Below are 17,187 nucleotides of genomic sequence, written 5' to 3' on the forward strand. Positions count from 1 at the left end.
CAGACATAACACATAGAGAGACATTGTTATTAGGTCACTATAGGTCACAACATTCAGAATACACAAAGTCAAAATTCAGAGAAGGTGTTTATTAAGGAATAGTTATGTTTTTAAGTTATATTTTCTAAGTAAGTCTCTATATATGTTTTCTATGTATATAATGCAAGTGGCACCAGTGAACAGTGATGGATGATTTTGGCAAAAGTAAAAGTACAGATACTGGAGCAAAAAAAAAAAAGTAAAAGTTCTGCATGAAAAAATGGACTTAAATAAAAGTACCTGTTTAAAAATGTACTTTTATACAAGTACTCAAAAAGTACTTAAAAACTAAAAAGTATGTCACAGTTTTTGAGATCTAAAAAACCTTCAAATGTGGTGGCTTTGTTTAAGATTTGTAGAATTGTATTTATTTTTTGTATTTTTTCTAGGTAGTTTTTATTTGTATATTTTTGTTTCCACAAACTATGAACATGTAAAAAGTAAATCCCCTCAATTTTTTTAGCAGGTCTCAAACAATAATCAATAATAATAATCTTTTCAGTCCTGTTAAAAAATGTAGTGGAGTAAAAGTGCAAAGTATCCACTTTTAAATTTACTTTAGTAATGTACAAATACCTTTACTTAAATGCACTACTTTACTACTTTTTCTTTGTTAAATTCCACCACTTTCAATAGATAAACAGTCTCTAAAAAAACATGGAATGAGAGCCATGGTCCAAAACAGGTACAAGTGGTCACTCTACCTCATATGAGTTAAATGGTGTACTATACTTTGTGCTTTCTGCATTTAAGTTTTTATGAATACGTGCATGACCATATTAGTGTATTGGATTCTTGGATAAATTGACCAGATTATTATTCACCCTGAATCTCAATAAACCACTCTCCTCTTGAACATCTCTACGGTCCTTCACATACAGATTCCCTCCTTTTATGCATATACTGCTCTTATGTCATTGTATCCATTGGTATCTCTTCCTCTGCCCTCCCTCTCCCTATCTCTCTCTCCTCTTTTTTCTCCTCTGGCCCTGTGCTGACTCATGTGGCGTGGCTGTCTCTGGGGCTTTCCACAGTAACTGGAGAAGTGCTCATACAATCGGCCCTTTTATCCCTGACCTGCTCTAAGCCCTATAACTACACTGACTCCAGCTCTCTCTATCTCTCTCTCTCTCTCTCTCTCTCTCTCTCTCTCTCTCTCTCTCTCTCTCTCTCACACACACACACACACACACACACACACGCACGCACCCCCACATACATGCACACACACATACACACACACATACACACAGGTGAATAACATATGCCAATCCAAAACAGTGTATGAACGTGAATGACTGGAGCTGGGTGTGCTCGTAAGCTTCTGTGTGTAAGTGTGCGTAGGTGGATGTTTGTGTCTACACGCCTCATGCTTATTGTGCTTCTCATTTGTTTAATGCAGACTTCACACAACACAGAGAAAGATGGTGCTTTTACTTAAGCACGCACTCAAGAGAATAAACTATTATTTTCTGATGATCTTTTTAATCACAGTACATATAAACAGGTTGGCCTAAAATTGAAACAATTAAATACATGTTTGTTTGTTTTTTATTATTATTATTATAACGCTGGCTGCCCTATAATCTAGAGGAAGTGACTGATGTGTGTATATGTCCTGTCATCATACCCACAATCTCATCTATAGCAGCAATTATTTTATACAGTGGGATGATACAGTGACCAGAATGTATGTTTTATTAGTGCAATATTCTAATTAGGTTTGGCTACAGTTCACATGACCCTATATAATGCTGCATTAATATTGAGTGCTCAATAATGGCAGTATAACTAAAACAGATGGCATGCTAGGGGCTAATGATGTGTAAAGGTTTCCCCATCAAAACACAGGGTGTTTCCTAACCAACAGAAGCTACCGTTGTAGCACATGCACATCCTCATTCACGTTCATTGTCTGATAAACAGCCCGGATCTTCTGCCGTCACTGGGAGGCGGGGTGCGCGCAAAGGGGAAAGGTCTTTCAGAAGCCGGGCATGTTCTAACATATCCAAGCAGACCAGCCTACTTAGCCTATACCACACTTCGTCTGCCGCTTTACTTATCACAATGAAGGCAGAAGTATAGACTTGGCTTATTTTTTTTTATCAGAAAAATGTGTTAACTATTTCGTGGACTGTGAAATGAATGGATCCTTCTCTTGGCTCATGCTCCGCTCGTCACCATGTCTATACCGGCTAAAGTGATGCGCGAGGGGATGTTGGAGAAGCGCAGCAGTGGGCTCCTCCAGCTGTGGAAGAAGAAGCGCTGTATTCTGACAGAGGAAGGTCTCCGTCTCCACGATTGCAAGGACAGCGGGAGCGGAGAAGACAGTGATGCTCCGTGCGTTGCGTTTGGCTCAAAAGCCAAAGAGCTGCGCTTTGAGCGCATGACTACAGTGGACTGTGTGGAGTATAAACGAGGACTCGTGTACTTTACGGTGGTTATGGCCACGGGGAAAGAGATAGACTTCAGATGTTCACAAGAAGGAACCGCCTGGAACGCAGAGATTGCCTTGGCTTTGGTGCGGTTTAAAAACCTACAAGCAGTACAGACAGGAAAGAACCGGCATCTGTCCACCGCACACCTGAGGACCTGGGGAGAACAGGAGCTCTGATGGGACAAGGTAGGCACGATAATGACTGAAGTACAGTTTAGTACACTCACCATAAAATAGAATGTCATTCTGTAATAGACTTTTCACTGACTACATACGTCTTCAGTGACAGGAAGATTGTGTTTATGCGATGTTTATGCATGGCACTAATAAAAAAATATATTGTATCTAGACTGTTTTACATAATTTACTCTATTTGTGTGTAATATTGTTTGACACAGTGTCCATTAGGCTATGAGTATTAAAACTGTATAAGCACTGACAGATTGGAATGACAACAGCCGACTCTTGGGATCAAGGTGACACATAGCTCACAAGTGCCAGTCTAGTAAGTAATTACTATGCCCAAGCAGCCCACCAATATGCACGATTTGGCTTATGACCTTTTCCACGTAGTAAACTTATTTTAATAATTAATTTATGGTGCAACAAGAGCTTACAACATATCATCTGCTTGCCTCTCCATCCAGTAGCAAGTATTTTTAAACCACACGTAAGTGTTTGTCCATATTGCTACAAAGAATTACTCTAAAATGAAATAAGCTTCTATTTGAGGGAAAAGGGCCAGAAGTTCATCCATTCATTACCAGTGGTCAATGACCATCATATGACAACAACAGCACTATTTATTGTAAGTAGCCTAGTAAGTGAAATCTCAAATGTTAAGGCTGAACTATGAGCTCACAGTCCTGGAATCCAGGGCTTCCTTAAGAGACAGATGGCACGGTCAGGCGCTGAAATTAACTTCACACACTTCAAATGTCGACATGTTTGACGCCTCCTGTAGAATGTGATAGCTTCCATGTTATATGATATACAACAACTATGACATAATGAGTTCTTGTTGTCTTGCAGAATGGCCAAAGAAAACCAATGGGAAAAGGAAGGTGCCTGGATCCTGCGTTGATCAAAGTGGATTCAACAGTTGCCTATTTTTGATGTTACTATAATGTTATGTTTTTTTCCATGTTATATATTGACCTCTCTGGCAGAGCTATGAGCATTATATTTCTTTACATGAAGGTTGTGGAGCTGCTTGGATCATCTCCTGTATCTTATATTCTATAGGTACACCTCTTTTAGGACACTTTACTGTGGTCACTTTTTTCCTCTGTGTTACTCAGATGGATACACTTGTGATTGACTGAATGGTGCTTAGGATTTGGCACTTTTATATTTGTATATGTACTTCCAAACCATGTACAGTATTATTAAATAAATACACATTTAACTGTATTGTTTTAAAATATTGTATATATTCCTTATTGTGTGCAACAAAATATAAACTATTTAGGCAAGATTTAACCTCACTCAACAACATATTCTCTATAAGATTATCTTTATAGGCTTTCTTTATAGTCTTTTTCTACCTTCAGTAAATTTTAACTGAATTGTTGTGAATTTCTTGAATGTTTAAAGTGAGTTTTCAAACAGTTATTGTTTGTTTTTCTCATGTTAGGTAGATCATTGTAGCAAAGGCTCAAAAGATTAGATACAGCAACATGATTTGTATAATTATTTAAGAATGTGCTTTATATCTACAAATATGATTTTATATCAAGGCTGTAATAGAAACTTCAGTTATGGTGATGAAGGAATCTTGCTTAGAGGTGCATAGCTCTGATTTGAATTTACTGGACTGTTTTGAGGGTGGAGTTGTGTTTGCAGGTGGCCTACTGCACTGTATTCCCATGTGTCACTGAGATGTTATGACAGGAATGAAGACAATGAGCCTGTGTCATTTCTTGAAACTTTTAACTGTTTCGCACATCAGCACTTCCGCATTCCTCATGCATACAACAAAGGTAAGTTTCACTCTCACATACTTATGTAATAATGCCACAATTAAAATACCATTACTTACATAGGAGATCTGCAACTGCCAGATGAGTATAGCCATATATTTTTAAACAAAAGCACGCACAAATTATTATAATTTTTTAATCAATAATACTGTAAAAAAAAAAAAGTGAATTTCTAAGAATAGACTACTAATATTTAGTGAGTCAGTGGGAAGGCCTATTTATTTGGTGAGGCTGCCCCCTGCAGGAAGAAGCAGGGTTGACAAAGTCAGACCATCAGATGCATTGCTGTCCATTCCGCTCTTTGCTGCCCTCTACTGGGTGTGCGCCAGAGCCCCAGCTCCCTGGCCGTAACCAAAGCCTTTAGGGCCGAAGTTTTTGGCATAACATCCTGAAAAAGACACCAAACAGGTAAAAGCACTCATCATCATGAAGACAGAGTGGTCTGGTAAACATAATAAAAGAAAGATGTAAAATAGTGTTAATTAAAAAGTCAAGGAATTTATTCCACATGCAGGTGAGCATTGTTGTTTGATAGTTAGCACACGTTAGCCAGGTGTGCTAATTACCAAACAAGAATGGGTGTTAAAAATTAATTAGTCTGTCGAATTTTTGGACTTATGTAAATTTTAGGACATATTTTCACAAGGACAACTTTATCTAGCCCAGGCATGTCCAAACTATGGCCCAGGGGCCAAATGCGGCCCTCAGACAAATCTTTCTTGGCCCTCAGGCTTCCAGGTGAATTGGCCCAAATTACCTTACATCAATTAAAAATTAACTTTTTACTGCAAGATTTTTTGAAAATCTACCTTGAGAAAGCCAATATTTAATATTTAGTGTGTGGTTTTAAGGATCTTAGAATGAGCCATAAATCTTTATTCATTCTAACGTGTTAAACATGCACATATTTTAGTTATTCACTGTATTGAGCTCAAGTCTACGGCCCTCGATCGGCCCTCTGCTTCGTCTGTCTTTAGATATGTCGCCCTTGATGAAAAAAGTTTGGACACCCCTGATCTAGCCCTTGCCTTTTGTGTATTGTAAACCTCAGATGACCTTTGTCAGGTGTGACACGTGTTCAAGCAGGCTCTGTTTGGCATATCAGGGACCGTGGCCTGGCCATCCAGGAACGAAAACCGAATTCTTTCAAAACATTAATGCAAACTGCCAGATAGATAGGTAGATGCATATATTGTTTCCCCCCTATGACTTAAATAAAACTGACTATTCAGGGTTTGACGTAGACATGTGGTGAGGTAACCCAATTTATAAACTGTACCTTTGCAGTAGATTTCTCCATCCTTGTCTGCTAGTGTAGTGGACTCTAGGCCTTTCCCACATGTAGCACAGCGGAAACATCCATTCCTATGCCACGACTATGAAAAAGCACAAGACAAGACCTTACATTGTACCCTTGCATTGTACTGTCTCTAATGACTCCTGTAACATCTGTAATGGAGTATTCACTAGAGGGTAGTGGGTCCCTTACACTGCCAGCTCCTATCACTTTCTCAGCGGCATAGACATTTTTGCCACAGCGAGGGCACTTGTCTGCTCCTCCAAACTTCTGCGCAAACTTAGATGGGTTGGTGTTACTGGTTGGACGATGAGGACCTGGTCTGGCAGAGAAAATACACAAAACTAAACTCATTAATAGTTAAACAAATTACGTTATACACAATTGAATGTATCTGTTACTTACTCTTCATGTGTTATACCCAGAGACTCCCCCTTGTCCATGCTGAGAGTGCCCGCTCCCTGCCCATAACCATAGCCTTTTGGACCATACTTCTTGCCATAACAGGCCTTGCAGTACACCTCGTCTTCATGAACTGCCACAGTGGTGCTGTCCAAACACTTCCGACATACCACTGAAAATAACCACAGTTTTATTTATTGTGTTTATCATGTTATGGGTACATATTTTGAACACTTTTGCCTTGGTTAACTCCTAACTTTTGCCTTTTATGGAGCAGAAATGAAAACATGATGTAATCCGAATTCCATCCCAGGAATGCTTGATAACAACGCTGGATCAAAGATAAGTACGCCCAGGAACCTCCCTACATTTCATTATAAAAGAGCCTAAGACAACAATATGTTTCTTTTCCTTTTCCTTTTTTAACATCTTGGTCTACTTCATAATAATAACACAGAACTTTATATTCTGTGGGTATTAAATGTTAATAGATCATAAACAACAATGACAGGAAACAACAGTAAGTTTACTCACTGCACAGGAAGCAGGACTTGTGGAAGCTCCGCCCATCACAGAGCACCTCTTCTGCAAAGTACACCGTCTTCTGGCAGCGACCGCACTTGTTACCTCCACCTAATGGCATCCTATAGGAATGCATGCAACATACAATATGAGAAACACACAGCAGTACTAAACTGTATTGTAAAAATGAGGTCTTTTTCCATATTAGGTTACACCCAGCTGAGTCAAACTACATCCAGACCCAGTAATTTAAATGCTGCCAATTCTTTGTGGGTTCAGTTAAAGACATGGCATTAACTGTGGAAAAAAAGTTTTGTTTAACCACTGAACAGTTTGTGCTTCTGCAGCTGAGCAGAGGCCTTTAAAAGTCTACTTCATAGTGTTTCCCAACATGACCCTCCCTATTCAGTTTTCCTGAAATCCACTTTCCTGTTTGGAAATTTCTGCCACTGCCATTTGACTTTGACTTTGATGTGCAGTTCTGGCAGGCAGTTTATAACTTATTTGCATTAATAAAGAAGATAAGTTAATACCTGCTCTATCATAAAAACCTTATCTCAGAGTTGATTTGGTTTGTTATTACATTCATTAAGTGTTCAAAATATACCTGGAGGCAAATCAAACATATATCTATTTGCACGTAATTTTTAAATGTGTATTTACTAAATATGCTGTGTCATGTTGTTTAGAGATAATACAATCAGTGTGGAATAGAAGAATCCTTGACAGTTCCCAGGGGACTCAGCATCCTAAAGTGAGGATACTATTTCTTTAAATAAGGTATGCTCAAATAAACACAAGACAAACTACACACACTACACAATACAATTCACAAACACAAAAAGAAAAGGAAATGGATGTAAAATATGTCAGAATGTGCATTGTGCAAGTTGATATAAACATAAGCTGTAGTTAGTAAAATAATACTGACAAGCATTGCGTCAAACATGATATAAAGTACAAGTTTAGACATGTATGAAAAGTTCAGGAAGACTGACTCAAATGTGAAGCCTTGATGGTTAGCTACTTAGTCACTATTCCTTTTATGTCATTCAGGAAGTATATTAATACTTTATACTTTACTATTAAGATTTACTCAAACCTCTTTACTGTTTAACTATCAGATATTTACTTTGTCATCAAGCATGTGACAACCATGTTGAAACTTTGCAGTTTCCTTTTAAATAATTCTCCAAAAGAGTTTATCAAGCCAAAAATACACATACACAACTGCAACTGCTTAACTATTATACAGACTAAAAAATGTTAAAAGCCATTCTTACCTGAAGTATGTAGGTAATGCTATGTAGGTAATGCAAGTCTGGTGGAAATAGGCTTGAGGGTGATCCTGGTAAAACTCGTGTGTGTTCACATAAGCAAACAAAAGTCCTTAGTTCCTCACTTTTAGCTGTGCTGCTGCTAACTCTGTTACGCTAATCTATTTGTCCATGTGGTAGTCAAAGAATGTCGGTATGTGCCTGTTCGAATTGTGGCTGGCCCAGATGTGAAAAGGGAGGAGCTTCTGAGTCTGCTCTGTGCAGACACACAGGGAGTGGGAGTGTCCACTGACTGCGCTGTGCATAGGAAAAGATGGTTTTGTTGTAATCTACAAATCAATTTAAAGGTGCAGAATGTAACTTTTCTGGTGGAGGATCTGCCACTTGCTTGATGTTACTGCTTTGCTTGGAATGTTCCACAATACGGAATAAAATTTATCAATTTGGGGACAAGTAGATGGTACCATCATGCCAAGTTTTGGCCACATTAATTGACGTACTTTGTCCTCTGCCCTCATATGCTCAGTGCTGTAATTGAATCTTGTTCTGTAGAGATCTGTGGATTATTTATTTATTTATTTACAAAGCAATTTACAAACATTATAAATAATTCATATGCTTGATTCTATGAAATCCACCTTAGCTTATAGATGGGCCTCAGACACAATTATGTGTTTTAGTAAAATATGTTTTCCATTAAAATAACTGTACAATAACTATTAATTTAGAGATTCAATACTGACATAACCTAATATAAACAAGAAAAAAAATAAATAAAGTGGATTGATTCATTGTAACATTGTTAGCATTAGTTAGTAAGATACTGCAGTCCATGTTATAATTTATCAAATTATACTAATCTCAGGAATCCAAAGCACTAAAAAGGTTAAAAAAAAAAAAAAAGTAAAGTATATTCATATGTGCTATTCAAATTAAAAAAAATTTATTCGCATCCAAAACCAGAGTACGTGGTTGATATACAGGCAGACAGATCCTGATAAAACCTATTGTAACTGTCATAATGTCGTGGCAGCCTCAGCTTCTCAAAGCAGGTCGACGCTGAGGGAAAAGACGCATTCACAATTTCCACTTTCATTTCTGTGGTGGGCTTTTCCCATCCTATCCAGAACTTCAGGAGGTTCTTGAGCTCTGCAGGAGCAGCTGATGTTAAGTAAAAGTTAGTGGGATAATCCTGTTGCTGTGATAGTAAAGGATTAAAGTACATACCATTTTCAATAAATATTTTTAAGTAGCTGCACACTCGGCATACATCCACACTGTCCGGCTCAACATTATCATCTACAACGTGATAGTTGTCAAAGAAGACTGTCACAGACGTAGGCCAGATGATGCAGTCCAGAACAATCTGAAATCATGGACAGTCACAGCTTTATTGAAAGCATCTGTACATTATTTGCTCTTATATGCTCTTTTACCTGCGGTGTTATATATGTCTCTGATTCTCGTGGAAATACATAAGGAATGACATCTCTTCTTTGCATTAGAAGTGGCCAAACTCCTGTCTCTTGTAGTCCTAGTCTTAGCTGGTTTACTTGCCCCCTTGTTCCCTCAATGACCTTCCGAACAAAAGATTTATGAATACCCAGACACTTATTGTGTGAATCAAGTGATATTGTTGTGTAAAGGTTGACATTACAGCATGTTGAAGTATCTTTTTGGAAAGCCATTTTCTATTGTTGCTGTTTGGTGTTGGAAGGCCCAAGGAAAAGCTGATCTATGAATTCTGCGTTTTTCAATTCCACTTCGCTATGAAGCTATTAAAATATTAGTTATTCAGTTGACTAGGTGTATTAAGAGTTCAATATTCAATATAATTAGATTCATACTTCATCTTACCACATTGACCACATCTCTGATGTCTGTGTCAGGACAGTCTGCTATGCTGATGGGGCAGGTCTCCTCTGATCCTCCAAACAGAACATGAATTATAGCAAGGCTTAGTCCAGAGAAACTTGGGCCTTGATGCAAGAATGAGTGTCCAATCATCCGTCCTGCTACAGTGAACATGTTCTTCGCCAGTAACTCTTGAGAGACGGATGGGATCAGGTGATCAGTCTCACCTTCAAATAGTTTAGTAATACTCATACCCCCTGAAACAAAAGACAAAAAGTTACATGAAAACACATGAAGTTCATTGTATCTTTATGTATGGTTTGTGTGCTCTTATGCCTAACCTAAATGTATGTGAAATCCACTTATAAGTTTAAAAATCACCATAGAGAACATGTGACGCTCAACTCCACTTCCTGTTGCTACATCACCTGTGGAGAAGTGACAGTTTTCATACCACACAGCATCAGTTTATTAGGTCTCTCTATGTGACTGACTGTCCTTACCTCGAAGTTTACACTCAAGAGGTGACGCCCACTGAATGTTGTTTTTCTTATAAAACTCCACTAGTTCTTGGTCTTGCTCCTCTTTATCTTTGCGTATGTCTACACTGAGAAAAAGTTGCCTGCAGCCTTTGTTTCTCTGCAGGAGTTCTTCGCACACCAGCCATGATGCTTGTTTTGGGTCCGGCACAGTTTTCCAGTCTGGTACTGAAATGTAAACAATCATAGTATTAAATTTACTTTAATGTACTACATTCACATTAAAAACATATAGTGACTGATACCTCTCATATTATGGTTTGTAGATGATTCCATTTCTTTTTCTGACCTCTGTCAGAGTCTGTCACCTAGAAAAAGGGGGAGAAAAGTTTACGTGTGAAAGACCTGCACTAATGACAGCCTTGTGTTTGAACATGTCTGTTCTGCTGGCCTCTTAAATGGCTGTTCCTATGTGTTGAAGGTATGCTAGTCATCTACAAATGTCCCCAAGCAACACAGCAGTGTCTTTCTCTTTCATAAAAAAAATGAAAATCCAGAAACAAACAAAATATCAGACATTATACAAAGGCTACTGTGCATTGTAAGGTATTGTCCATTGTACTGGTATTACTAGATTTGGGTAAATCCAAATTAATGCAATCTACATCAACAATTATTCAGTGTCTGTGGTTCTTAGATGTATATAGCTGTATGTCCAATTGAATATTAGATGAAAAAGCTGCAGAGGTTTTCTCCAACATAAATAACTGAGACACATTAGAAGAAACAGGCAGAAGTCAAGAGTATTGAGTCTTACCTGTGCGACCTCCGACCCTCCTCTGTCTGCGGTGCACTGTTTACTGGCGTAAATGTCTTTTTGGGTTACTCCCAGTGGTCCAAGCTGGTTTAACTTGTTAGTGCAGGTATCGTAAAGACAGAAAAGACAGTGCAGAGAAGTTTAGCCCTAAGCCCAAGCCTTTAAAGGCCTCTCATAGTAATAAACATTTTTCTCATTCTGTAGTAGTTGAACATGCAGAAGTTATATCTTATAAATAATATAATGCAAAAATACCCCCATCAAATTACATTTATTTGTACATGTCTTAAGGATTAAATGTAATAATTATAGGTATATAGATAGATATAGGTAATAATTCCTCTATGTTCAATCTCAAATGTATTTTCTTAGGCCTAAGCTGGTACACTGTCAGACATATATAGCATCTACAAAGCTTTGGGGGCAGAAGTGCTACTTGGATATACAAAAAGTGTGCAGAATTGTCATTTTGGTGCTTTTCGTTGTAGGGACCAGTCTCAAATACAAAGTAGGAAAAAACTGAGGCACTCAAAAAGTACAAAATAATTAAAAACCTTTAATACCGCATGGCAGATAATGTTAAAATCACGCCAATGCGTTTCGGCCCTTCGGCCTTCAGGGTAATCAGGGTAAACTGATTTGTCCTGATGAAGTTTTTTCCTACTTTGTATTATACATACATACACACACACACATATATATATATATATATATATATATATATTTTTTTTTTTCATCATTATTTTTGGTGAACAATATATGTTAACATGTTAACATACTGTATTTTGTATATGATGACCATATGATAATCATGTTTTAAATGGTTTTGTTTAGTGTTAGGATCTTTGCATCAGTTTATACTGGCAGAAAATGTGTAAACTATAGAAACATAATCTTGAAATTTATAAAATAAACTATCCTAGCACTAGTCTCTGTAGTATTATTATTTTATAATTAACAAAAAAAATGTTAAATAACTAATTTCACACAAGACAATGCTTTACTTGTTAACATACTATGACATATACATGTGCATCAAGTGTTTAGATTGGACTGTATGTATTATGTATGTGTTAGTTCTCTGAAGGTCATATGTGAGGCTTGTTTCAGCTAATCAACATGTAAGCCCCTCCCCCTGGTTCCCTCTGTGCCCTTCAGGGGGACAGTCACACAAGTGTCTCATTGTGAGAGCAGCGTCTGCTACAGTCTACATCCTGGGGCAGATGAATGTGTCTTAGGGGATATGGGGTGATTAGTTATGACATTAACCCCCCTTTGCCCCATCCCACACACACGCCTCAGACATAGATGGCCTATAGTACGCACACGTTATTACCCATAATCCCTTGTTTGCAGTGACTTCCCCTTGTATGGGCCACTCAGACAAAGCACCACATCATGTGATGAGTGCTGTGCATGTGGTTGACTTTGGGCTTTTGCAGAAGTGGATCTTGAAACAGAAGCTGGGTAAAAAGGCAAACATTAAAGGTGAGAATTAGCCTGTTGTGATGCTGTTTACATTCAGTAGACTAGAGTATATGTGCATCGTACAGTGAGGGGGAGGGGCTTGGCATTATAGGGTACAGTGCATTGAGGACAGTTATACTGTAAATGTAAAATACAAATTTTAAAATGCAAGATATTGTGTGAAGGTTACTCTATACTTTTACTTGGAGCCTTCATTGAAACTAATTATGGGTAAATAATTACCATTAAGTATTTATGGTACCCACTGTTGTAAGCATGTACATTCTTATTCATTCCCAGTCTTGAACAAAAAGACTGTACATAAAAATCAAAATCTGTGGGCAGTACTCTGTACACTGTAGATCACAAGTTTTTTACTTCTTGTAGCTCTAGTGTACTTCAGGGCTTTGCTCTCCAGTCACATGTGGTGAACTGAACTGAGAGTGATTTTGTGGTTATTTACAGTGGAGACAGCCAGGCCACGTCCAGGGTTAGCTCATTCAATCCCTGATCAATATGTGATCAACCAGAAAGCTCTCAGACTGTACTTTACTGCGGTAAGAAGGCTTAAGGAGCTTTTAGAAGTGGAAGTATTGATTTACAACACAAATGTCTCCTTCAAATCATTGCTAAATATATTACAAAGACTTATATTTAAATGCCATATTATATATCAAATCTGTATATAGTCCTCATTAAATATTCAATGATTTTCCAGTGTGTCTGTAAGCAAGCATAGCAGAAATGTGAGACTGACGATTATAAGACTGACAAAGAAGTGTGTCAAAGTACAGGATTATTTGAGAAAGGTCATCTTACTACATGCACTACATGCATCCAATCAGGTCTGATATGATTTAACTTGTGCTTGTCATTTCTACTTAACTTTCATAAATGTTTCATTAGTGTCAAGAGGAAATGCTTATTTAGAACCATGGTATTAAAGATTACTGCACACCACATAGTTCATAACCACATCAGCAAGAAACCTTAATTTGAAGTTGACATGAGTTCATTAAGTTGATGCGGTCTGGTCCTGAAAAGTCAATTAATATGCATCGATTTAACCTGGCCTTGGATTTTGTTTTAACACTTTTACCCCCAGAAAGTCTTTTAATCTCTATATGGAACATCTGGCTGGCACATGCCTACTGCCTTGTTAGTTATTTTCTCAGTGACTCTAGCTTTAGCTGTCTTTAAAAACACTTTTGCTAACCACCAATTAGGTGCTGTAAACATGTAAGGGCTTGGTCCCTTCACTGTGTGGCTACATCTGCTTAATTATCATGCATTAGTCATTTTATACAGGCTGCCATGTGCTAGAAACACACTCGCCCACCAATACGTACACAGAGATACACTCATCCAGCTAATGGGGCAGACTGCTATAACGGAGCTTATATTTCACCACAGGGAGGCAGCCCAAGCCAACAGGTCCATTACAGTGGAGGAGAGAGAGAGGGAAAGTGAGAGAGAGAGGGGCGGGACTTTGGCTGCAGGCGTACTGCGGCAGCAACACGAGTGGCGTGACGTGAGAGAGGAGACACAAACACACACAAATGCACATGCTCCCAGCGCACCGGGATGGCCAAAAGTAGACCGGGTCTGAGCCAGAATACACACTGCGCAGAATACAGATGGGGAACTAACTGACTTCTGCTTTGTATTTTATCCCTTGCTTTTTAAAGGTGAGTAACACTATTTTTTTCATTTTGACTTTTTGAATATTGATTGCTTATTTTGACTATTGAATATATATTATTATTTGTATGTATTAGCATGTATAGCAAGATTGGTTCACTATCTGTTATAGTTTTAATCCCAGTCCCAAACCTGTAATAATGAAAGTCAAACAGTGTATACCTGATGCCAAATCCATATTGAGATTATAGTGAACTTGGGGGCAAAGAAGATTTACTGTGACAACACCAAAAATAGAAAGTGTAAAAGAAAGAATGTAGTAAAAATACCTTATATTATAAACAGTACAGTAGTAAAAGAGAGATGCAAATAGTATGATGGAGGGCATAAGTGGATGAAAGAAGGGGGAAGGGGATATACGGGAAGCAGAGGTGACAAGATGTGTTGTGCCTGAGTCAGCTGTATAGAGCCCTGTATGAGTCAGGGCGGCACCAGTAGCATGCTAAAGAGTGTGTATTTGGGCTGGACAGGCTGTGTTGGTTTGTGGAAAAGACAAAGATAGCTCAAGTTCAGTATTGGAGAATTTGTTCTGTTGTGTTCTTTGGTTATATCATCCCAGTGGAAGTAGAGGCACAGTAAAGTGTAGATAAGCATTATTTTTTGTCAAATCCGTGTCCTTCTTGTTTTTGCATGTGTCTCCACTGTTTGTCCTTGATGTACTTTATTATATCTTAGGCCCAAGTACGTACAGCTCTCAATTATCTATGTTGCACGTTGGCACACTACAGAGTCTAAGCAAGACGATCAGCTACTTTTTTCCTACTAGACCTGCAGTAGAACCAGCACAGAGAGCCATAAAGAGGATGCGCATATATACTTTGTTTATGGACTGTCCTGTCTATATGAGTTATGATGCTAAGAAGATGCATCAACTTTCCGCTGAGGAAGCTACCATTACTCTGTCTTGAATATGGTAATATATTGTAGTTTTAGAGGACTGTTATTAAGTTATATTCCAAATCTGGTATTTATTTACAGTTTTTAATACCAGAGATCTTTTAAAGACCAAAATAATTAGACAGAAACAAATGACTAAAACTTGTCAAAAGAGAAAGAATCCAGGCCGCGGTAAATATATTTTGGTCAAAGCTAGAACAGAAAAAGCAACAATAGAAATGGCTCAGGATTAAGATAAATCATAACTTGAAATAAAAAAAAGAAAAAACACCATCGTTCCACTTCCAGGACATTTTCACATCTGGATTTTCAACTCTGCATGACACTGTGTCATTGTGGGTCACTGTGGGACAAGTAAATTTCCATCTAGACCACTGGCTCACAATAACATAAACAATAACGACTGTATTATTCAAACAAGTAATTTTCGTGCCAAATCGCAGAAACAAACATTTGAAATTGCTGTACATATGAGTCACTTTGGGGTAGAGGTTTTGATTGGCTAAAAGTGTTATTTCTGTTTGTCATTTCTTCCTGTGTCGGTGAATGGTTAGGTAGTGCCCACCAATGAGAGAGCAGCTATGAGGATGCAACAGTGATCCAGGAAAAAACACACCATTGTTAGAGGGACGTTGGAGAAGTGGGACCTACCTCCTGCCAGCTCTGCATATCCCGCCAAGACACGTCCCAAGAAGAACTTGCCCCATTGAAAGGTAAGATTGATACTTTAGGGCCAACCTTGGTACCATGGCATTTATTTTGTATTTTATCAACAGCGGTATTCTGGAGTTGTTACTTATTACTTATTTCTTATTATTAGAGTACAGGTAACATTGAACCCTTAGAGGGGTTTGATCATTAAGCAGCTAAATGACCTCATTGTTGACCCTCTTCGCTAGATTTCATTGGCAAACATTGACTCTGCTTATGTCCCTCGGATTCAGTTCACGTATTGATTTGTGGATGAGTCAGAGGATATTCATTTCAAGGTCCTGACTTTTTTTGTGAGAGAATTTTATGTCTTTTAACAGAATCAGTACAGTTTTGGTCATGTGACAGAGCAGCTATGAAGTAATGAGGTTATGACTTCACAGTGAGAGTATCTTGCCATTACAAGTTACGGGCATGGGACCTATATAACCTGTGACAAATCACTGTTTCTGAATGAAATGAAACAGAATCCCACAAATGATGAACTTTATATTTTTTTTTGATAGGGAGTCTACAAACTACCACAGTGATCTAATGACTTACACAACTTTCAACAACAACTGTGCCTTTATGTCTGAATAAATGAAGAAGATGTGGAACTTTGTGTCCATTTATGTTGTGATGTCACAAAATCCCAACCCGTTGAAACTACATGTAGCTTTTTTATTGCAAAAATAGGGAAGTTATTTAATCTGAGTATGCGGACATACTATGTTTAATAAACATTTACAGAGATGAGAAAATTGTTCAATAGTGGAATATTCTGACTGCTGTCATTGCACACTTTGTCCAATAGGTGGCACTATCTCCCTTGCTGAATGAATAGCTAGGCCACAGGAATTTTTAGTATCTTAAATGGCATACACTGTCATTATGTTACGTAAGGCATGTAAACTTTAGATTTTATATGAAAATGGATATTCATTTTTGAATGAGAAAGACATAGCACTAAAAAGTAAAACATAAATAAATGTTTATTATTTTATATTGATAATATAATCCCAAAATTATTAATCAAACTATGACATCTTGTAATAGATGGAATCCAGCTCCACTGACCCACAGGTTGGCAGTGTGTTTCCATTTCCCACAGATGAATGCTGTTGTTGTGTCCTTGGGCAAAACACTTAAACCTCCTCGCACCTAGTGTCTGCGTACACTGGTGTAAAGTGTGAGTGTGTAAATGGGTGAGTGGTTTCTTGTTGTAAAGCGCTTTGAGTGCCTTGAAGGTGGAAAATTGCTATATAAAAATGTGACCACTTAAAAGCTTAATATAAAATGACTCACCCTCCATTTGTTAAAAAG

At 37.9% G+C, this 17,187-nt stretch overlaps 3 protein-coding genes across 3 annotated transcripts in view; 2 read left to right on the forward strand and 1 right to left on the reverse strand.

The window, feature by feature from the left end:
- Window positions 1–2,024: 2,024 nt before the first annotated feature.
- On the forward strand, window positions 2,025–3,900 carry phlda3 (pleckstrin homology-like domain, family A, member 3). Its single transcript, XM_055165861.1, has 2 exons — window positions 2,025–2,662; window positions 3,509–3,900. Exon 1 carries the CDS (start codon window positions 2,222–2,224, stop codon window positions 2,651–2,653), a length of 432 nt encoding a protein of 143 aa, XP_055021836.1. The 5' UTR covers window positions 2,025–2,221; the 3' UTR covers window positions 2,654–2,662; window positions 3,509–3,900.
- Window positions 3,901–4,391: 491 nt separating this feature from the next.
- csrp1a (cysteine and glycine-rich protein 1a) lies at window positions 4,392–8,180 on the reverse strand. Its single transcript, XM_020930032.2, has 6 exons — window positions 7,963–8,180; window positions 6,692–6,801; window positions 6,161–6,329; window positions 5,948–6,077; window positions 5,738–5,834; window positions 4,392–4,846 (listed from the first exon to the last, which is right to left on the reverse strand). Exons 2-6 carry the CDS (start codon window positions 6,798–6,800, stop codon window positions 4,770–4,772), a joined length of 582 nt encoding a protein of 193 aa, XP_020785691.1. The 5' UTR covers window position 6,801; window positions 7,963–8,180; the 3' UTR covers window positions 4,392–4,769.
- A 5,822-nt stretch (window positions 8,181–14,002) lies between these two features.
- LOC110164869 (neuron navigator 1-like) overlaps window positions 14,003–17,187 on the forward strand; it is a 68,248-nt gene continuing 65,063 nt past the window's right edge. The window contains 2 exon segments of the mRNA XM_055165831.1: window positions 14,003–14,261; window positions 15,726–15,884. The gene's annotated coding sequence lies outside the window, so the exon portion shown is untranslated.

This window comes from Boleophthalmus pectinirostris, unplaced genomic scaffold (assembly GCF_026225935.1).
Source record: "Boleophthalmus pectinirostris isolate CB_2022bp ecotype Guang Dong unplaced genomic scaffold, ASM2622593v1 HiC_scaffold_8, whole genome shotgun sequence".
NCBI lineage: Eukaryota > Metazoa > Chordata > Actinopteri > Gobiiformes > Gobiidae > Boleophthalmus > Boleophthalmus pectinirostris.

Excerpts from the sequence above, each read along its gene's own strand:
- phlda3 (XM_055165861.1), top strand. The coding sequence starts at position 2,222 with ATGTCTATACCGGCTAAAGTGATGCGCGAGGGGATGTTGGAGAAGCGC.
- csrp1a (XM_020930032.2), bottom strand. The coding sequence starts at position 6,800 with ATGCCATTAGGTGGAGGTAACAAGTGCGGTCGCTGCCAGAAGACGGTG. Across the intron at positions 6,330-6,691 it reads CAAGTCCTGCTTCCTGTGCA|TGGTATGTCGGAAGTGTTTG; the intron begins GTGAGTAAACTT and ends GGTTATTTTCAG. Across the intron at positions 6,078-6,160 it reads CTGGGTATAACACATGAAGA|ACCAGGTCCTCATCGTCCAA; the intron begins GTAAGTAACAGA and ends TTTCTCTGCCAG.